This window comes from Bubalus kerabau, chromosome 17 (genome assembly GCF_029407905.1).
Source record: "Bubalus kerabau isolate K-KA32 ecotype Philippines breed swamp buffalo chromosome 17, PCC_UOA_SB_1v2, whole genome shotgun sequence".
Taxonomy (NCBI): Eukaryota; Metazoa; Chordata; class Mammalia; order Artiodactyla; family Bovidae; genus Bubalus; species Bubalus kerabau.
Window position 1 is genome coordinate 27,333,823 of NC_073640.1, and position 25,110 is coordinate 27,358,932.

A 25,110-nucleotide genomic window follows, 5' to 3' on the forward strand; every position below is an offset into this window, starting at 1 on the left:
TATATCTATTCACCTTTTATCTATATGTTTTTTTCTGATCTGTTTGAGAGTAAACTGGGGCATCATATAGAACCTCAAATAGTGCAGTATATGTTTCCTAAGAGCAAGGAGCTTTTCTTATATAACTATAGGACAGTGATCAACATCAGGAAATTCAGCATTGGTAAAATACCTCATGTAGTCCACAGTCTGTATTCAGTGTAACCAGGGTGTCCCAGTATTATTCTTGATTGCTCTTTCGCCATGACATTTATGAGGTAATTCTGAAAGAAGCTCTGTCTTTTTTTGTTTGAATAATCGTATATATATCATTCTTTAGAATATGGGTACTTTTCCAAAGGAATTTACTGAGAGATTTTAGTTTTTCCCTTTGGAAAGGAATATTAAGATTCCTCATTTTGCAAATCAATGTTCAGGTGAGATAGTCTGACATTTGAACATTATTCTCAGAATGTATGTATGAGCAGGATGTGCTTTCATTAAAGAATTAATGCCACGAACATACTGTGCAGATTGGCAGTTCCCCAAAGGATTTTAGTGGATAGAGTGTAGAATGGTGTGTTTTAAAGTAAGACTTTAGAACTGGCCTTTACAACAATAACATATGAGCAGAACTGTGTTGTACTTTGTCCTATTCCAGTGGTAAGACACAAAAACCTACTGTCCATACATTAACAGTACACAGTGGCCTCAGCCCTTACATATCCTTTTCAACCCAGATCTCTTGTTATCAAGTCAGCTGAGGTCCTGGGCAGAGTTAAAATGCAGTTACTCTGTGATTGATCCCTTGGATGCTGTGAAGAGCAGGGCTGTTTATTTTCCCCCAAATTTTTCATTAGTGAGTATTGAGCACTTTCTGCAAAATATCAACTCCAGAGGTCTCCCAGATGGGATTAACACAACATAGTTTTTTTGGTAGCATACAAAAACTTTTTTTTAAAAATTGTATTTAATTTGCGTATTTGGCTGCACCGGGTCTTACTTGTGGCATGTGGGATCTAGTTCCCTGACCAGGAATCAAACTTGGGCCCCCAGCCATTCGACCACCATGGAAGTCCCCAAAAGCTTTCTTTGATGCTTCTGTTTTCAAGTAAAACTTTGACTTGTGGGCCAGGAATCAGTCAGGCCAAGCAAGCCATCCAATTGTTGGTGGATTGTTCTGGCACCAGCGGGCCTTATGTACCACTTTATGTTTACTAAAATGTTAAATACCAGTTCAGAATTTACAGAAAATTAACCTTGAAGTATTACAGAGATTTTTTAAATACCTGGAGGTAATCATAATCGGCACGTTTGTCACTCGTCTCTTTTTTCTGTATAGATCACGTCTTTCATGTTCTGTGATGACCATTTTTGACCAGTGTCACCCTGTAGTATTTACTAAGCACTGTTTTGAGTTAGAACACTACAGAGTTGACATGGATTTACTCTCTGGGTGCTTAAAGTTGAAGAAGTAAAGTAAATACTAGGCACAAAGACATTAAATACCTAAAATGGGACAAATATTAAACTGTTAAGTGGCGGTGTAGAACAAGGATTTTTTTTTTAATGCACTTAATGCCTACTGTGGCATTTGTCTAAGCTCAATATATGTGTTAACTTACTTAGTTCCCCCAGCTGTTCTATAAGGTATATGCTGTTGTTATAAGATCTGTCTTATAGATGGGAAACCAGAGCATGGGGATGGAAACCAAAGCCACACAGGAAATAGATGGTGGAACGAAGGTTCAGAACCAGGGCACAGAATGTTCTAGCTTCACCTCATGCTTACTGCCCCAGATCTGGAAACAGACATTCACTAAGGATTCCTAGTTCATTTTGTTCTCTGAACAAAGGGTGTCTAGGCACAGTATAGTGTTTTAAAGTTCTCAAAATAACTCTTTAAATAGTCTTGTTATCAATGTGTTCCACATGTGGGTTCAATTATTTCTGGTTTTTTTTTTTCAATTTTGCTTTTCTTTCTGTTTAAAATTTTGAATTTGTGAGACATGTACACAATTTAAAACCTTTATATGAAAGTAAACTTAGGAGCCGTGTTTTCATCCTTCTCCTCTGCACTCAGTTCCACCACTGTGCTTGATGGTGCTTTTTAATATCTGTTGGGTTGATGCTCCTCGTTGCCCTTCTTTTTTTTCAGGATGGTAAATATTTTTAAAACTGGACATTCTCAGTGTAAGAAAGAGTACAGTGAAGCAGATACTCTTATGTGGGCGTGTACATTTATAATTAGAAACCATAACAACATCCATAACCTTTGATTGCTGAGAACATAGAATCTTGTACAAAGATACTCATTGCAATATTTTTTGAATGGTGAGAAAACATTTCAGTGACCATCTGTAGCCACTAAAGTGGTCCATTCAGACAGTGTTCATTGGCATCATGTTTTACATTTAGGAAGAAAATTGCATGAAGATGTTAAGGCATCATTTTTGTTTTACCTTTTCTTTGCACTTTTTCATACATTATTGATTATGGCTGGAAAATTAGCATATTTTTGAATCTGAAGGATGTTTAAAAAAAAAGAATGTCCAATCTTTTGTTTTAAGAATTCAGAGAGCAGAAGTAGTAAAAATGATACTTGTAGCTGTCACCATTTTTTTTTATTCTGTGTTTTATTTTGTTATATAACATATATTATTAATATTATACTAAACTAATATTATTCCACTCTTAAATGTCTAGAATTTCATAACTGACTGAGGAATTCAATCCAGAATCTATAGATTACTTCCTAGATGTCTTACCTTTGTTCTTCACAGGGCTCATTTCTTTCTTTGCCTTTGGTTTTGTCATGGACAAGCGTTAGAAAACAGAATAGAATATTCTCTCCTCCTTAAAAGCCAGCTTACTGTCTCTAGAACAGATTAGATGTAATGGTACTCACCTTTACAAATATTTTTCTTTTTAGCACCTCAAAGACAAGTTTTGGAATTTTATTTTCTACAAGTTCATTTTCATTTTCGGGGTGCTGAATGTCCAAACAGTGGAAGAAGTGGTCATGTGGTGCCTCTGGTTTGCTGGACTAGTATTTCTGCACCTGATGGTTCAGCTCTGCAAGGACCGGTTTGAATATGTGAGTTTTTACCCAAGCTCTTCTTTTCCTGCTTAGGCATGCACATGGCAGGTCTGAGTGGTGTCATACGAATGAGCCGTGACATGTGTGTGCAGGACGGCTCTCCCAGGGAAGGCTCCTGGCTCAGGCACCTCCTGCCTGTTTCTTGAGGAATTGTCTGCAGCAGCCAAGGCATGCAGGGGCAGTGTCCCCTCAAGAGGCTTTCTTCCCTCCCCAGTAGTGTTACATGACAGCCCATGTAGGGTCAGTTCACCTAACACAAACTGTTTTGATCGGAGTGAAAGGGAAGCTTAAACTGAAAAAATAGCTGATCTCTTCCAGATGCTTTCTAATCTCCTTCCGTTTTCTCCCTTCTTACTCTGGCCCCTGGGGCTACTCTTTCTGACTAGTTTATGTTGTTTCCACCCCTGGGCCAGCGCTGAAATAGCTCCCTTTGCTCCCTTGGTCCCTGGAGAAGTGAATCCTTTTCTGTCTGGGTAAAAGTTCTGCCTTTTGGCTACAGAGTTGTGCGGGAGAATCTTCATTCCTGAGTGCTCCCTAACTAATCTCATAGATCCAGAGCCAATGGGCACCTGTGATCCTACTGCTCCGTGAAGCCCACCACACAGTGCTCTTTGTCCCCTTCTTTACGCAGTCTTCATGGACCATGGTGGTCCTTGCACCTCTCTGTGAGCTGATCTCAGTTCCACAGCCTTGAGCTGTTTGAGAATTCAGCCCCCATCCCGGGCCGTGAACGGGTGCTGCTTGTCTCCCCAGCTGGTTTGGTATCTACAGTTTCCTGCCCAGGAGTCACAGCTCCAGACCTCCCTTCTCCAAGCTGTTGCCTCTGCTTGTGTGCCATTAATGTAGCACGACGATAGTGGTCCATCTTCACGTGGAGTACACTTCGGTTGTCCAGCTGTGAACAGGCTAGGAATGTCCCCCCAGGTGACTTTGAGGGGTTAGAATTAGAGCAAGATTGAGAAAGAGCACGACAGAACATGGTGTTGCCGAGTCCTGTTGAAGCCAGAGGGAGAATGACAGAACTCTGGCAAGTTGCTTCTAGAGGCTTGTAACCCCACCGGTAGGAGGATTCTTGAGAATTTGAGATGAAAATATTATGTATATTGTTATGGTCCCTAAATTAGATGGTGAAGATCTCAAGGTATCAGCGCATACTCATATTGAGGTTGGCTGGAGAATTCTGGCCCTCTGGTAATGGTAGTGGCTCTGTGCAGACGTCCCAACAAAGACACCAAGATTAACCTTGAGTTTCTCAGTCAGGTTTAACCCTGCCATGCTGAAGAATGAGCTTCTGTCTTCTGTTTTGTCCTTCCAGCTTTCTTTTTCTCCCACCACCCCCATGAGTAGCCACGGCCGAGTTCTGTCCCTCCTGGTCGCCATGCTGCTTTCCTGCTGCGGGTTAGCAGTCGTCTGTTGCGTCACAGGCTACACCCATGGGATGCACACGTTGGCTTTCATGGCTGCAGAGGTAAGATACGGACATAGGCCTTTGCTCTGGTTGTGTTCCCGTGTATTTCCAAGGAAGCTAGAGGGCGGTTGACCGATTACTTTTCACCCATGATGGATAGCTGGTCTTTCATTTTAATAAACATTTTTGGAGTTCCTTTGTTTTAGATTGGGTTCTGGTAGTGAATGCTTCTATGTATGTTCTTTCATGTAATCCTTGCTACAACTAATAAAAAGTACAGTTGACCCTTGAACAACGTGTGAACTGTGTGGGTCCACTTACATGTGGATATTTTTCAGGAGGAAATACTACCCGGTCCCTGGGTGGTTGAATCCACAGATGCAGAGGAACTGGATATGGAGGGCCGACGATAAATTAGACACTCCTCTGTTGCCCAAGGGTCAGCTGTAATTATTTTTGCCAGCGGTTATACATAGTGCTTACTGTACACTGGGGATTGTTGTAAATACCTTACATGCCTGTTTATGGATGGGAAAATGGCATGGCAGCTGAACTGCTAAAAGTTCCAAAGTGGTAAAATCAGCATAATCCAAGGTCTATGACTTCAAAGTGGGAAAGGTTTTCTCCTTAAGAAGCAGTGCTTGGTAACAATAGGGAAATACCCTGTAATTGGTTTGGAGGAGGAAATGGCAACTCACTCCAGTAATCCTGCCTGGGAAATCCCATGGACAGAGGGGCCTGACCTGCTACAGTCCAGGGGGTTACAAAGAGTTGGACTTGGCTTAGTGACTTAACTTCCACCTGTAATTGGTTAGTTTAGATAGGCCATAAATTAAGATTTTACAGAATAATACAATAAATATGGAAACTATATTCATTATTTTCAGAGAATAATCTGAGATACTCATGTATATTTAAAATGTACTTTTAAAAACCTTTCTGAAAATACCAGTTTCTATTCAATAGAAATCAGATTATTTGAATGTTCTTTGTTTTCAGTGGCTATATTTGCTTTTTTTTCAGGCCAAAGGAAAAACACTTTTATCTTGTCCATAATTGCTATTAATGAAAGACTGGAATAATAGATATCTAGTATCACTATCAATAGATGGCTAATATCAAAACTGTGAGTTTAAACTGCTAATTGGGAATTTGTTAGAATAGGATTAGAATTTATTTTGCTTAATAGTGTTCATTTTGGAGTATAATGTAGTGTAAGTACATTGTTTTCCTTTTCTGTTTCTTGGGCTTTTAATTACTACTAGGCCAAACTTTAAAAAAGGTATACCTAAAAATAAAGATGCTTAAAATAGATCTATTGGGTCATAGTACATATTTTTATTTTAGCTCATTAAGTTCTTAAGATACATTATCATGTTATAGATTTGATATTTTGAACTAAATCATTTTTTTATAGTGTTTCTCTTCTGTGCAGAATATTTTCTATTTGTAAATGAAAGTTTTCCAATCTCTAAGAATGTTTATGTTTAATTGTCCTAGATTAAGAGGAAACTTTTCTTAGCATCAGTTTCTATAATACAAAATACCGTGAAGGTCTTATTTTGTTATTGATTTCCTGCATTCGGTTTTCTTCTGTGTCGGTGAACAGGGTGCAGAAAGCATCATGCGGCAAGCAGGGACTCGTGGATCGTCTAGGATAGTAGGGTCTAAACCTCACCTTGGGTATATGGTCACCAGGTATTCAGACAGCCTCTTGGGGTTATCAATTATGGTGACTCGGTGCTGTACAAAATAGAAGTGATTGTCAAACTCAGTGACCTCAAGATTGTGGAAGGCATCCCCAGGAGCTAGACAGGTGTAGTTGGTTGTCACCTATTAACAGGAAAAGGCTCAATGAAAGTTGAGTTTCTAGGTCATGAGAATATTCCATGGAAATTTGATGCACATGAACTAAAATGGTTGGTAACTTGCTTTTTTTTTCTTTCAGTTTTAATGAGATATACAGTCTGTATAAGTTTAAGGTATACAACATAATGATGATAATAATTTGTGAAATGATTATTACCACAATAAGTATCCTCTTAATTCCCTCAAAATGTTTTTTCCCCTGTGGTGAAACTTTTTAGGCTGTCCTCTCTGCACAACTTTGAAGTATATGATACAGCACTATTGCCTGCAGTGATGTTATACGTTACATCCCCCGTACTTGTGTACCTTATAACTGGTAGCTTGTGACTACCATCCTCCAAGTCCCCCTCACCGCCCCCCCAGCCATTGAACAACCTGCTTTTTAATTGAACTGAGAAATGTTTGTCTTTTATCATTTTGCAAAAATTAATTTGGTCTGAGCAATCCTAAACTTTACTAAAAGGAAAAATATCTCTTTTTTTTAAAATAGTCTCTTCTTGTGACAGTGAGGACTGCTCATGTGATTTTACGGTGAGTAGAAATTTGGGAGGGAGGTGATGGAGGTCTACTCGTATAGTTGATTTTAAAATATAACATGTAAAAAATTTGTAAAAATATGACTCTAGTGTATCCTATTTAAAACAAATTCAGTTGTGACAGTAAATCATTAACATGACTCTCTTCTGTCCATGGCAGATACGTAATTCACCTCTGGGACCTCAACCATGAAGGGACATGGGAAGGAAAGGGGACGTATGTCTATTACACAGATTTTGTCATGGAGCTCACTCTCTTGTCCTTGGACCTCATGCACCATATTCACATGTTGGTAAGTTTCCCAGAGGGAACTCCAACAGAGAGAGCTGAGTTTTTTAGAATTAGGAACTCTGTTTCGTACAGAGTTTAATAAGTGAAACATTTGTGGATGACCCACTTAAAAGACTATAAAAATGATGCAACTGTGCCCCTCCCCTTTTTTTTTCTTTCTGGCCAATGGGTGTAAAACAGCGTGGAACAGCTTTGGTGCCCAGCTCAAGAGGTGTTTGCTGTCCTCCCAGGAGACTTAACTCACTCTGCTGACTAAGTCAGTAGATAATTCTTTTAGCATGGTATTAAGAGAATTCCTCTCCTCATAGATTCTGTGGCTTCTGATATTTAGCAGTTACTTTGTAGGTGGTAAAGGCGACTCCCACAGTGTTAGCTACTTCAGGGATGCATAAATGTTCCATCTTTGTAATTAAAAGCAAAGTCTTTATTCTTAATTTCTCCTACTTCATTGTTTGCATTTTATTTTGGTGTGCAAGAAATCACCATGTTGAAAACCTGCTTCCCTGGTTAGCACTTCAGTGATCTCAGAATGGTGAGAATCAACATGTTTGGTGGGCAGTTTGTTTATATCATAAGCTGGTCAAAGTAGCATTTAAAAATTTGAGAGTTGAACATAGCACATTTCTAAGTGTACTTTTTAAAAATGACTTTGAAAACGTACTTTAAAAAAAAAAGCCCCCCCCAACAAATGTCAAAAGTTAAGTGTTGACTTTTTTTTTGTGGTTACTGCTTCTTTATTTATTCAGAGCCATGTATTCATCATGTATCGGGCCTATAGCTTAGGTTTTTGTAGCTGTTGTATTATGTGCATCTTCCTGTGCTAGCAACATTTCTTCTCAATCATTTTAATACCTTTAGGATAAAAATTCCACGACAGGGTATGATGATTTGATTGAAGTGCAGCATACAGCACTGTTATAACTCGTTATCATGTCGTATATCCCCACTAAGTTTTTATCTTACAACTGGAAGTTTGTACGTTTTGACCACTTTCCTTCCTTCAGTCCCCCACCCCTAGCCATTGAACACCCTGCTCCCATAATAAGGGTATTTAGATTTTATTCAGTTGTTTGCCTCTTCACATCGTTACATAATTTTTTGGTCACATGTTAGCTTTTTTTGAAGTACTTTTTTCCTCTTTTCACTTAAAATATTATTTACCCATATTATTAATCTTAAAAATGTTATATATAAAATATAATAGGATATAATTATATTTTATGATACATATAATGAGTATACAATATTACATTATGTGAGTTCACAGTATAACTGTTCCCCTACTGGGCATTTGGTCTGTTTCCTGGTTTTCTGTTTTATAATTGCATGAATGTACATCATTTGGCATAAAGCTTTAAACTTTCTGATGAGCTCCTCAGAACAGATGGCTGGGGATGGAATGACTAGGCCCCAGAGCACGGGCAGTGTTGAGAGTCGTGAGAGGAGTATGCGCATTTGCTTCCCCAGTGGCTGCTCCTGCTCACCTTTACCCACGACTCAGCCCTTCCGTTGCTTGTTTCACCCTTGGCGCTAGCCAGTTCGCGTTGACCTTTATTGTACATTTTATTCTCTGTCCCTCTCATCAAGTTATTTGGCAACATCTGGTTGTCCATGGCCAGCTTGGTCATCTTCATGCAGCTGCGTTACCTGTTTCATGAAGTACAGCGTCGCATCCGCCGGCACAAGAACTATTTGCGAGTGGTCGGAAACATGGAAGCCAGGTGAGTCAGCAGGTTGATGCCGCCCATGTTGACACATTTGCGATCTTTAATAATAACAGATCCCGGGTTATATCCCTGCTTTTTTCAGCTGTTAATGGAATGGTGAAAAGTGCAGGCTCGGGAGTCAGACTGACTAGATGTGAAGCCCACTTAGTTACCGTGTGACTCTGGACAATTTACTTACCTCCCTGTGCCTGGGTTGCTTAAGCCTAGGGATAATAACAATACTTTCTTCCTGGAATGTTGGGTGGATTCAGTGGGATAATGAACATAATATACTTAGAACAGTACTGGGTAAATATTAGGTTCTTTTATTACATCGTTATTTTTATCATCATTATTATTAAATGGAAGTTTCCTATGGAAGTCTCCTTGGGCTTCTGCCCTTTTTATTCCTTACACATGCATGCTTACATACACACACAGACACACACAAACACACATTCTGTCTCTCACACTCTTAACCTCACTGAGGTGTTCACTTGGCGTCCTGAGGCTAAACCAAGCCTAAAAGGTGTGAGCTTAACAGGCATCCTTCTTGTGTTCAGGGGAGCAGTTTGGCTCTCTGAGGTGTCTTAACTCCTCTAATCTACCCAGAAATGTGCGCTCATGTCATCACTAACGAGGGCCGTTGTCTTACGACACAGTTGGTTTCTGTGTATTGGTTTCCTGCTGTTTGATGGTCTCTGGAGAGAGCATGGTTGTCATGATTTCCATGGGTGGAGATTTCATGGTGAACATGATTCCTCTGTAAGTGTGCTGCTAGAAAGGTGAAATCTGTGATGCAAGTGATGCTTAGTGTTTGTGGGATTGACAGAGATCCCTGCCAGGTGCCCTCTGTGATGGTTTTCGCTTTTTTTCTTACAGGTTTGCAGTGGCAACTCCAGAGGAGCTGGCTGTCAATAACGATGACTGCGCCATCTGCTGGGACTCCATGCAGGCTGCGAGGAAACTGCCCTGTGGACATCTTTTCCACAAGTAGGAGCTTGGCAGGGGGCCACATGGGACTGGTGTTCTGTCCAGGCCACGAGGATGCTTCTTGTGCCGGGGCTTAAGACCAACCTTAGCTGAAGAGTAGGCGCGTTCCCTCAGACTGGCCAAGGTGCTGGTACTGAGTGGGGTGGGGGGCCTGGGAGTGTCTGCCTTGTTTCTCAGCCTCTTCCCTACACAGCAGGATTGTTCCCCACTCAGTTTGCCATCTCAATTTCTGGATGTGTAAGCTGTCTTCACATTCCTTCTCTGTGTAAGCTCTGAGGTATAACACATAGGCCCCTAAGACTTAAAACAAAGGGGTGGAGGAATCCTCGCTTTACAATAGCTTATTCCCTTTTCTCACCTTTATTGGGGTGAGAATATTTATTCGTGCATTTCACGCATGTCCAGAAGCAACATAGAAACACACACCAGGGTGGTGTGATGGGATAGGGATCAGACCAGAGACAGTAAGCAGCCCGGAACTGTGACTGTCGTCAGGGATTACAGAACCTCCACGGCTGGACTAGATCTGTGTGCAGTACAGGCTCTTCTGTCCCCTGTGAGCCCTTGTCTCTCGCTGTTGCAGTCCTCACCTCTTAATGTTGTTCATTTTCAGAGCTCTCATATGGACTGTGACTGTTCAACCTAAATCTAAATTATTCTGTTTGTAGATTGGATGTTTTTCATGTTGCTAGACCTTGAGGTATCTCTTGACCTTTTGTATCTATGATCAGTCTTGCATATTGAGAAAGTTATAATTTTTACATCTTTAAATCTTCCTTTCTTTATTTTGTATTCCTAAATAGTTTTTCTTCTTCTTTTTAATGTTAGAAAGACTTTGGAGCTGGAGTATCAATAACTCAACAAATGTATTGATTTTTTTTTTTTTAAATGTGCTGGCTACTGAGTTGGCTTCTGGGAAATAACGTTAAAATGACAGAGGTGGTCTTTGTCTCACAAGGCGTTCAGCCTAATGGAGGAGACAGACATGAATTAAGCAGGAGTGTTTATGAGCATGTAAGGATAAATTGAGACAAGTGCTCTAAAGAAAGGGAATGTGGTCCTTGAGAGCTTGTGACAAAGGAATCTGACACCTGGAGAAGGTGACTCTGACAGTGAGTAGGTGTGAAGGCATCAGAAGAAGGGATCACGTGGAAGAGCCTTTGAGACAGAGGGAACATTACTGAAGCAAAAGGGAGTATCCAAGGAATGAAAGAGAACCCGTGTGCTAGGAGCTCAGAATGTCAGAGGGGGGATTGGTGTTTGCTGAGGCAGAAGACACAGGCCTGAGTCACCTTGAAGGGAACTGAGGGCAGTGGAAGGTTTTAAAGTAGGGGTTCGAGGTCAGATGTGCAGCTGGGGAAGATCAGGGAGGCCAGTTGGTAAGGGCTGCTGGGGTTCGGATGGGCGCCGAGAGGCGTGTGAGCTAGAGCAGTGGAAGAGGGGCAGGAATGGGTGGACAGGCGTGAGGAGGAGCAGGAGGCACATGGTGCAGACTGGCTGTGAGAGAGTGGGGAATGTAAGGTGTCGAGGATTCTTCTAGTTTTGCGGCTGAGCGACTGGATGGATGGTGGTGCTGATTGATGAGGTTGGAAGACCAGAGACACACGCATTTCTCAAAAACTTTCAGATAGTTCCTAAGGAGCTTGGAGAAAGTTTGGAAGAATAACTCAAAAGAGTATATTTCACTCCAGAAGAAATGTTTTCAAGCATTTAATTAGATTAATTTTAGGATTTAATTTTTAAAATTGAGGCAAAATTCATATAACATACAATCAGCAATCCTAAAGTATACAATTCAGTGGCATTTAGTGCATTCACAGTGTGGTACAACAACCAGTCTTCTGCAAGTTCAAAACTTGTTCATCACCCCAGAATAACCCCCATATCCGTTACAGTAAGTCACTCCCCATGCCTTCCTCTCCACATTACCTGGCAGCCAGTAATCCGCTCCCTGTCTCTGTGGGTTTGCCTTTTCTGGAAAGTCCGTATGAAAGGAATCATACAATATGTGACTTCTTGTGACTGCCTTCTTTTACTAAGCATAAAATTTTCAAAGTCATCCAAGTTGTAGCATATTTCAGTACGTCTTTCCTTTTTATGACTGAGTTAAACATTTTTATAATAATTGAACATCCTATTTATTCATTCTTCCATTGATGGACCCTCCATTCTTCCACTTTTTAGCTATTCCAAATGATGCTGTTATTAATATAAACATTTGTGAACAGATATCTGTATCTGTTGGAGTACCTGTTTTTAATTCTTTTCAGTATATACTTAGGAGTAAAATTGCTGAGTCATAGGGTAATTCTATGTTTAACTCCTTGAAGAACCAGCAGATTTTCCCACAGCAGCTGCACCATTTTACATCCTATCAGCAATGTATGAGGGTTCCAGTTTCTTCAGATCCTCAACAATACTTGTTTTCTGTTTTTTCTTATTGTAGCCATTTTGGTTGGAAGTGGTATCTCATTATGGTGGGTTTTTTTTTAATGATAGCTCTCAAATGTGATGTTTTTATTGTGGTAAAAAATGTATGAAGTGAAAGTGTTAGTTGCTCAGTTGTGTCCAACTCTTTGTGACCTCATGGATTGTAACCCACTAGGCTCCTCTGTCCGTGGCATTCTCCAGGTAAGAATCCTGGAGTGGGTGGCCATTCCCTTCTCCAGGGGATCTTCCTGAGCTAGGGATTGAACCCTGGTCTTTTGCATTGCAAGCAGATACTTTACTGTCTGAGCCACCAGGGAAACCCTCGAAAATGTTTACATAACATAAATTTTACAATTTAACTATTTTTAAGTGTACCAGTTCAGTGACATTGAGTACATTCACATTGTCGGGCAACCTTTACCACCATCCACCTCCAGAACGTTTTCACCTTCCCAGACTGAAACTCTATACCCATCAAACAATAACTCCATAGTCTCCCCTTCTCCTCAGTCCTTGGCAACTACCTTTCTATTTTCTGTCAGCTATCACACAATAGCACATCGCACAATAGTTGTCCTTTTATGTCTGGCTTTTTTCACTTAGCATAATGGCAGAAAGTGAAGAGGAACTAAAGAGCCTCTTGATGAAAGTGAAAGAGGAGAGTGAAAAAGTTGGCTTAAAGCTAAACATTCAGAAAACTAAGATCATGGCATCTGGTCCCATCACTTCATGGGAAATAGATGGGGAAATAGTGGAAACAGTGTCAGACTTTTTTGGGGGGGCTCCAAAATCACTGCAGATGGTGACTGCAGCCATGAAATTAAAAGACGCTTACTCCTTGGAAGGAAAGTTATGACCAACCTAGATAGCATATTCAAAAGCAGAGACCTTACTTTGCCAACAAAAGTTCGTCTAGTCAAGGCTGTGGTTTTTCCTGTGGTCATGTATGGATGTGAGAGTTGGACTGTGAAGAAAGCTGAGCACCGAAGAATTGATGCTTTTGATCTGCAGTGTTGGATAAGACTCTCGAGAGTCCCTTGGACTGCAAGGAGGTCCAACCAGTCCATCCTAAAGGAGATCAGTCCTGGGTGTTCATTGGAAGGACTGATGCTGAAGCTGAAACTCCAATACTTTGGCCACCTCACGCGAAGAGTTGACTTATTGGAAAAGACCCTGATGCTGGGATGGATTGGAAGCAGGAGGAGAAGGGGACGACAGGATGAGATGGCTGGATGGCATCACTGACTCGATGGATATGAGTTTGAGTGAACTCTGGGAGTTGGTGATGGACAGGGAGGCCTGTCCATGGACAGGCGTGCTGCAATTCATAGGGTCGCAAAGAGTCGGACATGACTGAGCGACTGAGGCCCGTCCATGGACAGGCGTACTACAATTCACAGGGTCGCAAAGAGTCGGACACGACTGAGCAACTGAACTGAATGTCTTCAAGGTTCATCCATGTTGTAACACGTGTCAGAATTTCATTCCTTTCTAAAGCTGAACAATATTCCATTGTGTGTGTATCACATTGTGTTTCTCCATTCATCTGTCAACAGACATTTAGGTGGTTTCTGCCTTCTCAGGCTATCATGAATAATGCTGCTGCAAACATGGGGGTACACATTTCCTTTCAAGACCCTGCTTTCAGGGACTTCCCTGGTGGTCCAGTGGATAAGACATTGAGCTCCCAATGCAGGGGACCTGGGTTCGATCCCTGGTCAGGGGACTAGATCCCACATGCCACAGAGAAAACCCGTTGCAACTAAATAACTAAAAATAAATAAAAATTAAAAAAATAAAAAAGACCCTGCTTTCAGTTCTTTAGGGTATACACCCAGAGGTGGAGTTGCTGGGTCATGTGATAATTCTGTGCTTTTGAGGAACTATCTGTTTTCTATAGCTAGTATACCTGTTTACATTTTACATGAGATAATAGCCATCTTAAAGGTTGTAATGTGGTTTCTCATTGTGGTTTGATTTGCATTTCTTTTCTTTATTAACCAGTGATGCTGATCATTGTTTCACATGCTTGTTGGTGTGTTTGTGCATTCTCTTTGGAGAATGTCTGTTGAAGTCAGATTATCCTATTTTATTTGGGTTGTTTTTCTTTCTGTTGATGAGTTGTAAGAGTTCTTTATGTATTCTGGATACTAAACCCTTATCAGATGTATGATTTGCAAATATTTTCTCCCATTTGGTAGCTTGTCTTCTCACTTTCTTGGTAATAGCCTCTGATGTATACCTTTTACTTTTCTGATGAAATCCAATTTACCCATTCTTTCTTTTGTAGCTCACATTTTGAGTGTCAGATCTAAGAATCCTTTGCCAAATCTGAGTTCATGATAGTTTTTTTGTAATAGTTTTATGGTTTTATCCCTTACCTTTAGGTCACTGATCCCTTTGAGCTGGAAGTATGAAGTAAAATTAGATTTGCTTATGAAAAGTGTTTCACCTGTAGCATTATTGGAAGGCAAGGATTTTACGTACTTTTGGAGCCCCACACAAGGCTGGTATAACTAGAAGTGTGATTTAAGGGTGTTGATTAAAGGGATGTGAACTTTTAAAAATATAATTTATTTGGCTAATAGTTGCATGATCACAACAGGAATTATAGGTACTTTATTATTTCAAAATGTGATAGAGTTGAATTTCCACATTTATTATTTTGGAACATTACTGTCATACACTCTTCTGGCAGAGAGATAGTAAGCTGGGGAATAAGAGCTTTGAAGTCACGAATTTGATGAGAAGGCCAAGGTTATGACCAGGTTAGATCAGATCAGATCAGATCAGTCGCTCAGTCGTGTCTGATTCTTTGCGACCCCATGAATCCCAGCACGCCAGGCCTCCCTGTCCATTACCAACTCCCGGAGTTCACTGAGACTCACGTCCATCGAGTCAGTGATGCCATCCAGCCATCTCATCCTGTGTCGTCCCCTTCTCCTCCTGCCCCCAATTCCTCCCAGCATCAGGGTCTTTTCCAGTGAGTCAGCTCTTCGCATGAGGTGGCCAAAGTACTGGAGTTTCAGCTTTAGCATCATTCCTTCCAAAGAAATCCCAGGGCTGATCTCCTTCAGAATGGACTGGTTGGATCTCCTTGCAGTCCAAGGGACTCTCAAGAATCTTCTCCAACACCACAGTTCAAAAGCATCAATTCTTCGGCGCTCAGCCTTCTTCACAGTCCAACTCTCACATCCATACATGACCACAGGAAAAACCATAGCCTTGACTAGAAGGACCTTTGTTGGCAAAGTAATGTCGCTGCTTTTGAATATGCTATCTAGGTTGGTCATAACTTTCCTTCCAAGGAGTAAGCGTCTTTTAATTTCATGGCTGCAGTCCCCATCTGTAGTGATTTTGGAGCCCAGAAAAATAAAGTCTGGGTTAATGGGTAGCTAAAGTAGAGTAAGAGAACAGATCATTGGAATAGAGGATTCAAAGACGTGAGAGGCAAGGGTGTTGGATTGAAAGTTAGTCAGATTGAGCTGGAGAGGAAAATGGTGAGCTGTATGAGGAAGTCTTACTGAAAAGGGGTCATGCCTGGGAACTTGTAGATGACCATGTACGTTAACTAATTGATATTCAGAGCAAGATACACCAGAGTACATTAGGGTGAAGCAGGGCCAGAAGTAATGTCAGCAAGTGTTTCTCAACATTTAAATCTTGCTAATGGTGAATAGAAAGTAAAATTACAAGTCACTGATACATTCAGAATACTTCTGGTGAATTCTCGCAAAATATGCTAAGAATATCTTATTTTGGACTTTTTGGTAGCTCCTGTCTTCGTTCCTGGCTAGAACAAGACACCTCCTGCCCCACATGCAGGATGTCTCTTAACATTGCTGACAATAATCGTGTCCGGGAAGACCATCCAGGAGAGAACCTGGATGAGAATTTGGTTCCTGTGGCGGCAGCAGAAGGCAGACCTCGCTTAAACCAACACAATCACTTCTTCCACTTCGACGGTTAGTTGGTTTCAACCTCTAAAACCCCCCACAGGGTGTTCTCCTCTTAGGGGACGCTGTTTTCATTATAACTTGTCCTGTACGGGCTAGTTTAATAATATATTTCAGTTTGAATTGACCATGTTCAGTGAGTATGGATAACACTGAGGGGTTAGTCTATACCAGGCACTTTGCTAGATTCTGTGTGAATTGCGGGGGGAAGGGGGTCCAGGGAGGTGAAAGTAGTTACAGCTGACTCAGCCGTGCCTGCAGGAGTGAGCTTAATCACTTTAATACTTAACCGTTGCTAGTAATTTATTACACTGGTATAATACTTAAGCCTATAATGAAGGGTCACTGAATAGTCATTCCACAGAGTACTAGGAGGAGAATCAGAGCCAGAAGCCTCTTGCTTTGTCCATGAGATATGAATGTTCAGCCTTCCAGAATGTTGGGAAGAGTTGTATTCATGATAAAACCACACTTAAAATTCTAAGATCATGGGCACCATATCAGGAACTGGTTTATCATTCCTTAATTCACATTACATTGGCCCATTGCTGATTTTCATCAGTTTCAAGACCACTAAATGCTGAGTTCATGTTTCCTACTCTAAAGTAGGTATCTCTAGACTATTTGTTTAGGAAGATTGCTCTTCCTGTGTCTGATTTGAGTTTCCAAGGGTGGGGCACAGCAGGAGTGGCAACACGTTGAAATCCCTGATAGGAAGGACCAGAGGAGCGGAGTCCATCTCTGAGAAGAGGGGATGGTGACCGCTGGCTGGCTGAGCAGGTGTAGAGGGGCTGCTTTGTGGCTGCTAATTAAGGCCTCTTCCTCGTCAGACTTCTGAAATAGACAAGCGGATCTTGGACATGGGTTCTGGCTATGTAAGCTATTTTTTATGAATTATTACTGAAAACCTAGTCTAAATTGATAAAGGCAACTTTATTTCTCCTTAGTAAGTACATGAAATAGGTATCCAGCTTTTTCTTGGGCATAAACTGTCCAGGCAAGACTTTTGAGTGGCCCCTGAGCTTGTTTTACATTGCTGGCCTCAGTGCTCCTTTGTGAGGGAGAGGGAAATCCTCCTTAAATGTGTGGCTTTATATGGGGCTGTTTTAGTGCCGACACCCATGATCTTATAGCTTAGGATCCCCTTCCTTAGGGCCATGGCAGCAGCAGCAGACTTCTTAGTCCAACAGCCTGTGTTGTAGTGCTGTTGGAGAAGCATTTTGAATGAGAAAAATAAAGTCTTTAAACCAGATTATTAAGTAGAAACTACTTCATGAAAATGATGCCCCCCGATGAGTAGTGTTTATGAGTAGTGTGAAGAGAAGAGTGGAAGGTCAGCTCCTGTAGCAGCTTTGCAGCCCTGAGCACCTTCCTGACGGTGCGGGCTGTGGGAGGGATGGCGTGTTGTGTGGGTCCAGAGCCACTGGGGCGTGGGCAAGCCTGGCAGTGAAGTGTCCTGGAACCTGACTGTGTGGCTTTGGGCCTGGCCACCGTAACTAGATGCTGGATCTTGGACAAGTTACCTAACTTTTGAGTGCCTTGGGGACCGACAGGAGCACTGGAGTCAAATCCCTGAGAAGAGTAAAATAGGAATAATAATAATAAACCCAGGTGGGGTTTTAGTGAGAATTTACACTTGGTCAGAGGCCTGGTGTAAAGGAAGCCCGGCCAGTAGTGACACTCACATGGTAGCTAACGTGAGGGGGGAGGCCTCTAAAACCTGCGCTGGATTCTCGTTTGTTTCAGGGTCCCGGATTGCGAGTTGGCTGCCGAGTTTCTCAGTCGAAGTGATGCACACCACCAACATTCTAGGCATTACACAGGCAAGCAACTCCCAGCTCAATGCAATGGTAAGGAGTGCTCGCTGCTTTTAAAAGGAGCTTATTAATCAGGAGGGAAGGAGATGCTGGAGAGCGTGTGCTGTGTGCGTGACCCAGCTGGTCTCACTCTGCTCTGGCAAAACGACAGGGTTTTCAGGGGCATCATATTCATCGGGACCACTTCAATTCCTGTGTTCTAAAATTGAAACTGACTGACTTGCAGGGAAGGAATGGAGACACAGATGTAGAGGGAGAGAGTGGGACAAATGGGGAAAGCAGCAGCAGCACGTGTACACTCAGAGGTGTAAGGTGGAGAGCTGCTGAGAAGTTACTGTGCAGCCCAGGGAGCCCAGTGTGGCACTCTGTGACCACCTGGAGGAATGGGACGGGAGGAGCGGAAGGAGGCTAGGAGAGGAGGGCATATGTGTAATTATGGCTGATTTGCATGGCTGTATGGCAGAAACCGACATAACGTTGTAAAAACTTTAAAACAAAATTTAAATAATTACCAAGAAAAAAAATTGAAACTGGTTTGGAAGTGAGCCTTCGTTTTACTGATGTGGCAGATAATGTGCCCTTTTCTGAGCACTGCTAGGGGCACTCTTGTGATCTTTGCTAGTCTTGGGGCGCCTCTTAATTTTCACCACCAGTATTTGGGGAGTTACTGACTTGAGTGAATGATATGATTTTTGTTAAAAATTGTAGTAGGCCTACCATATGTGTTATTTTGACTCCATCTCCTCCCTTCCCAAAATAAATAACTGAGTATACATTAACACACACCCTTATACATGCATATATGGCTGTGGACGTAAGTTCTAAAGCTTTGTCATCTGATCTTCACTGATTCACCACTGTTGAAATGTAGTGTTCATTATGATGATAAATGCAAGAGTCTTAAAAATCTAAACTGTGTTATTCCTGCCCGAATAGGGCCTCTGGTTGACATGGGCAGGCCTGGCCAGTACTGTAGAAAGTCATTGGTTCATTTGTTTGTCCATTAACTTATCTTAGTGTATTTATTCAACAAATGTGTAGTGAAAGCCTGTTCCCAAGATGGGCTCTGTGCTATTTCAACAAATTGCTTAGCACCTGTAGTGTCAACAGGGTGGACAGGAGTCCTACTCTTGAGAAGTGTGACTTCTTCATGGGCGGAGAGAGGGAGACCGACTGTAAACACAAACAGACGAGGTCATTGCCAGTGGGGATGAGGGCTTTGCAGGCTGTAGGGCAGGTCATGTGGAGTGGTGAGCACAGACTGTTCTAGAAGAGACATTCAGAGAAGACTCAAGAGGTGATATTTAAGCTGAGACAGGAACAGTGAAAAGGAGGTAGTGGAAACAGTAGGTGCATGGCCATGAGGTGAGAATATTCTGGAAACTAAGGGAAGTGATTGTGGTTGGAGCGTGTGAATCGAAAGCAAGACTGACATAATCGAGGTTGCAGAGCAGGTCATGTGGGGATGTGTAGGCCACAGTCCAGTTTGGATTCTGTAATGAAATGAGTGTTAGTGGGCCATTTGGGGCTTTTTTTTCCCCCTCCCCCAGGTGACTGTGACTGATAGGACCGTTAGCAGAGGATAATTTACTTCTGAGAGAATGACATTTACGGGGCGGAAATGGAACCAGCAAGACCAGTTAGGAGGCTGTTGCAGTAGTTCAGGCAAAAAAGGGTGGTGGCTTGGACCAGGGTGTTGGAAATTAAGATGGAAAGAAATGGCAGATGGAAGGCTTTTTAAAATGAACTGATAGGACTTGACAGTGCTTTCGGTTTGGATGTAGGGTAGTGGGGTGAGGGGAGGGCTGGTTTTCGTTAAGCAACTGAGCAGACAGTTGTACCAGGTATTGAGATGGGCAGGACTGAGGGAGGAGCAGGTGGAGGCAGGACCTCGGCCTTCCGTTTGGCCGGGGACGCTGGGGTGTCCGTGAATCAGCCGAGTAGACATGGCAGGTAGACAGTTGCGGACCTCAAGAAGGAGATCCAGCTGGAGAGAAACATTTGGGAGCTTTACGTCATAGGGGACTGGATCTCTTCAGGGGAAAGAAGGGGGCTCACAAAGAGAAGAGGGCTCAGGTCTGAGGTCTGGCAGAGAGAGAGGAGCCATGGCGGTGATTGGGAAGGAAGGAAACCACAGGAGAAGAGGCAGGTCAGGTGTGTGGTAGTTCTTAGCAGATGAAGTCAGAGGTGCATCTTGAGTGTGGCAGAGTGGAGGTGGTTATCAGCTGGAGAGGAACAAGCAGTTTCCATGGCTTGAGGGGTTGAATTCTAGATTGTTGGATGGGAAAATGAGTGGGCGCTGAAGACACTCAGTAGCTGGCAGTGTGTTACAAGATGGTACAAAGAAGTAAGGTGGTTGCTTAATAGGGGTGTGCCATCAGAGGAGTTTTGGTTGATGTTTTTTTTTTTCCTTTAAGATTTTTGAGCAGGCCATTCATTGATTCACAAATTTCAGAACCTGTAGGGAATTTCCCTGGTGGTTCAGCAGTTAAGACTCCATGCTTCCACTTCCACTGCAGGGGGCATAGGTTCCATCCCTGGTCAGTGAAATAAGATCCCACTTGCTTTGAGCCATGACCAAAAACACCCCCAAAATCAAAAAACAAAACCTGTAGAGTATCTGGTGAAGTCACACTCCTGTCCTTGCCTCCATCTGTCCAGACTCCCTCCTCTCAGGGAATAACAATTTTGATTAGCTTTTTCTGTGTTGTGTTCTTTCACAATGTTTACATACACACAGAAGCAAGCGCGAAGTGTGTATTCCTTTCCCCACAGGTCATCTTTTTTCTTCTATTTTTTGTTGTTTGTTGTTCAGCTGCTCAGTCGTGTCTGATTCTCTACAACCCCATGAACTGCAGCATACCAGGCTTCCCTGTTCTTCACTGTCTCCTGGAGTTTGCTCAAACTCATATCCATTGAGTCATTGAAGCCATCCAACCATCTCATCCTCTGTTGCCCCCTTCTCCTCATGCCCTGAATCTTTCCTAGCATCAGAGTCTTTTCCAGTGAGTCACATACCGGACACTTAACCACTTTTAAGTGTACAGTTCAATGGTATTAAGTATATTCATGTTTTTATGCAACTCTCACCACCATCCATTTCCAGAACTCTTCATCTTGCAAAACTGAAGCCCTAACCCAATAAGCAGTAACTCTCCATTCCCTCCTTCCTAGCCCCTGGCAACCACCATTCTCCTTTCTTTCTCTATGAATTTGACTTTAGGGACCTCATTTAAGCAGAATCATAAATTTTTTGTGTGTGTGTGACTGGCTTATTTTACTAAGCTTTATGTCCTCAAGGTTCAGCTGTGATGTAGCATGTGTCAGAGTTTCTTTCCTTCTTAAGGTTGAATAAATATCCGCTTGTATGGATAGACTACATTTGGCTTATCCATTCATCTGTCAGTGGACACTTGAGTTACTTCCATGTTTTAGTTATCGTAATGGGACTACGAATATGGGTGTACAAATAAATATCTCTTTGAGACCCTGCTTTTAGTTCTTTTCTGTACCCAAGAGTCTTTTAAAAAATATTCTAAAGCATGCTTGGTTTGCAAATAGGAGTGATCACTAGACGGGGAGAGATTGATGGTACAGAACAAAGTTAAGTGAAGGCATAGTTCTTGAGGTGGAGGATGGGCTGGGCGCCAGAGCCAGGAGAGAGGCATTCATTCACCTTGGTTGGGGGACAGATGGACATGGCTGCAGGCATGTCATTTTGAGAAACAGTTTTTTTTAAAAAGGCATGGCTCATAGTAACCATTTAGGTAGAAGCAACCTACGTGTCCATAAGAAATAAATGGATTATGAAAATGGTCTGTTGACACAATGGGAGTATGATTCAGCCAGCCAAAAAACTTTGAGGATATTGTGCTAAGTGAAATCAGCTAATAACCAAAAAAGACAAATGCTGCGTGATTCCACTCACATGAGGTATCTAAATTACTCAGACTCTTAGAAACAGGAAGTAGAATGGCTGCCTGGGGAAGGGGGAGTGGGGAGTTGCCATTAAATGGGTGTTAGAGTTGTGGTTTTGCCAAGATGAAGGTATTCTGGGGATGTCTTGCATAGCAGTGTGTGTGTAGGTAACACTGCTGTACACCTAAAAATGGTTAAGATGGGTGATTGTATATTATTTTGACCATTACAAAAGACCAGGCTTCCTGCTGGCTTCTGCTGTCTCAGTGAAGCACTCAGCCAGGTCATCAGCGGAGAAAGAGAGAGAGTAACGTCGTGAGGGCAGATGGCCTGGGAATGTGGCCGCCCAGATGCTCTGCGTGGGTACTTTGGACTCAGTCAGCTGTTGAAGCTCTTCAGGCTGATCACCTTACCTGCCCCCTTAAAAAAAGTCAGAATCCATGGGCGCATAAACCTCCCAGGAATGAGAATTACCTTGGGGTTGATGTGTTTAGAATTCTAAACAGACAGGTCCTGGTGTTCTTCCTCCCCATCCACAGTGGATTGGAATAGTCTATTTTTAGCACACTAATTTACTGGCACAATATATTTTTTATAAAGATCTAATGTATCATTTGCTGCATTTTCTGGGAGAAATGCTTTGGATTTACTTTATTTGGGAAACGAAGGGGGAGCTTGTTTATGAATAGAGAAGAATGTTGTTTGATTATCCAGGTTGTTGTGGACTGTTGCCCAGTTAGCTTTGACTTGACCTGGGTTTTGAAAGATTATCAACTCATGTTCATAGAAACAATACAGGGATCCCAGGATAGCAGAGCACCAGGTCCTTCTGTGCTACACATGCGTCTTGCCGTCTCTGCCCCAACAGTGACCCAAGCAAAGCTTTAAGCAGGTTTCAGCCTGGTCTTTCCTCTCTCGGTCTGACGTTAAGACACATTTCCCCTCTTTCTACAGTTACAACAACATGGTCCTCTCCCAACAGTAGACTTTCTTGTATCCCCGAAGCAGTTATATTTTTCCTCCTCATTTTTTCTTTTGATCATTGGGACTTTTTCCATATATAAAACCCTGAATATAAGTATTTGTAAAATAAATATACATGCATGAGAAAAAAATGTGGAGCTGCTCAAATGAAAGTCCAGATGGTGGCGTGCGAGATCTCCACCTGCTCCCCTCTGTACATGTGGCCACCTAGAGCCCTGATGGCCTCTGTGACATTTCTAGAGTGCAGCTCTGGAGCAGTATTAGCAATTATATTCTTTAGAATCTTAGCCGCACCTCACCCCCTCGCCGCCCCCGCTGGCCAAAGTGTAACTCCCGTACGGTAAGTTCAGAGTTTTTAGTAACCATCTCTGTGAGTTGCGTCAGACCCATTCAGTGGTGTAACAGCACCATAAGCAAAATGCAGGGCAGCTCCATTCCCCCTCCCCTCAGATTCCATTGCGCCCCTTTGTAATCACTTCTGCTTCCACCCCCAGCCTCTCGGAACCACCTATAAGTTTTCTACCCTTATATTTTTGCTTATTCTGGAATGTCATAGAAATGGAATCCTTAGATTGTAGTAAAGAATCTGCCTGCAATGTGGGAGACCCAGGTTCGATCCCTGGGTTGGGAAGATTCCCCTGGAGAAGGGAATGGCAACTCATTCCAGTATTCTTGCCTGGAGAATCCCAGGAAAAGAGGAGCCTGACAGGCTAGAGTCTGTGGGGTCGCAAAGAGTCGGACACGACTGAGCAACTAACACTGTCCCCGTTTTACAGCACATAGCCATAGCCTTTCGAGTGGGACATCTTTCACATAACACATTCGAATTTCAGCTGTTGTTCCTTCTAGGAATGTATAACTTTAAGGAGAATATGTTTGTATCCTGTTACTGAGGTTTTTTTTTTTTTTTTTTTGGTGCCAAAACCCAGGATTGAATAAAATGAACACTTTCTAAAGCTAGAATATTCTAATTCAGTCTGCCTCAGGGTCGTATTTCTGTGCTTTTTTTATTTGGAGTTGATGCCGTCACCAACTTTTCTGTTTGGCCTTCTGGAGGAGTCCTAAGTGTGAGGGTGATCTGCAGCATGGCAGTGGCCCCCATCCTTGTGTTTTCACGGCAGGTCACCGGGTTCATTGCCCAGAGCCTGCCTCACCCCATGACCTCAGGGAGTAACTGTTGAGAGTGACCGCTTCTGTGGCCTCTTTGTTTCCCTGCAGGCTCATCAGATTCAAGAGATGTTTCCCCAGGTGCCATACCACCTGGTACTACAAGACCTCCAGCTGACACGCTCGGTTGAAATAACAACAGACAACATTCTGGAAGGACGGATTCAAGTACCTTTTCCCACCCAGGTAAACTGAGGGTTCAGGCATGACAAGTGAATTCTGTCCTCACCAAGGTTTAATCTTCTAAATTAACTTTTTAGTTACTTAACAGCTGAGTTTCATTTATGACTTGATGAAGGATTTCTGTAAATTCCCTAACTTTCCAAATTATGATTGAGAACAGACTCATCCAGGAGGCTTGGCTGAAGACAAGGACACAAACATTTGGCTGATTTTTTATGCAAATGTATACCCCAAACCAGTTTGCCCTCACCAGTCATAGTATCAGTTCACTTTTCGACAAGGATTGGCAGTCTTTTTCTAGCAGATTGAAGTATTTTAGGCCTTGCAAGCCATGCATTATCTTTTGTAACTTCTTAATTCCATGCTGCAGTGCTGAAGTAGCCGTGGACAATATGGAAATGAATGTACGTGACTGTGTTCCAGTAAAACTTTATTTACAGAAACCGCTGGAGTAACTTGTCCTATAGGCTGCGGTTTGCCAACCCTGGCCGTGGGCGACAGCACCCTTTGTCCTCAGCTGGCTTTGCACATCAGTGTGGCTTTCCACTGGGTATAGTTCCTCTCTGTGTGAGGCTTGTAGTTTTGACTTTTTAAAAAAAGGTCCTGTCTCCTGGCCCATCATAAAACCTCTTTGATGGGTACAAGAAGTATTGACATTTTATAGACAAGCTTTCCAGCAGGACCAAGGGATGAATATGTGATTAGAGTATCATAAGAGCTTCCCAAGTGGCGCAGTGGTAAAGAATCCACCTGCCAATGCAGGAGATGTGGG

At 42.4% G+C, this 25,110-nt stretch overlaps 1 protein-coding gene across 2 annotated transcripts in view; it reads left to right on the forward strand.

Moving 5' to 3' along the window:
• The window catches only part of AMFR (autocrine motility factor receptor), a 45,658-nt gene that overhangs the window by 13,974 nt on the left and 6,574 nt on the right, over nucleotides 1-25,110 (forward strand). Inside the window, exons 3-11 of one of the 2 annotated variants that reach the window (XM_055551271.1) lie at nucleotides 2,912-3,076; nucleotides 4,395-4,547; nucleotides 6,847-6,887; nucleotides 7,053-7,185; nucleotides 8,772-8,905; nucleotides 9,773-9,883; nucleotides 16,088-16,278; nucleotides 18,016-18,092; nucleotides 24,207-24,341. In XM_055551271.1, the coding sequence (XP_055407246.1) occupies nucleotides 2,912-3,076; nucleotides 4,395-4,547; nucleotides 6,847-6,887; nucleotides 7,053-7,185; nucleotides 8,772-8,905; nucleotides 9,773-9,883; nucleotides 16,088-16,278; nucleotides 18,016-18,092; nucleotides 24,207-24,341 (1,140 nt within the window). Of the gene's footprint in view, nucleotides 1-2,911; nucleotides 3,077-4,394; nucleotides 4,548-6,846; nucleotides 6,888-7,052; nucleotides 7,186-8,771; nucleotides 8,906-9,772; nucleotides 9,884-16,087; nucleotides 16,279-18,015; nucleotides 18,120-24,206; nucleotides 24,342-25,110 lie in introns of both variants that reach the window. The other variant, XM_055551270.1, reaches the window with a different exon arrangement.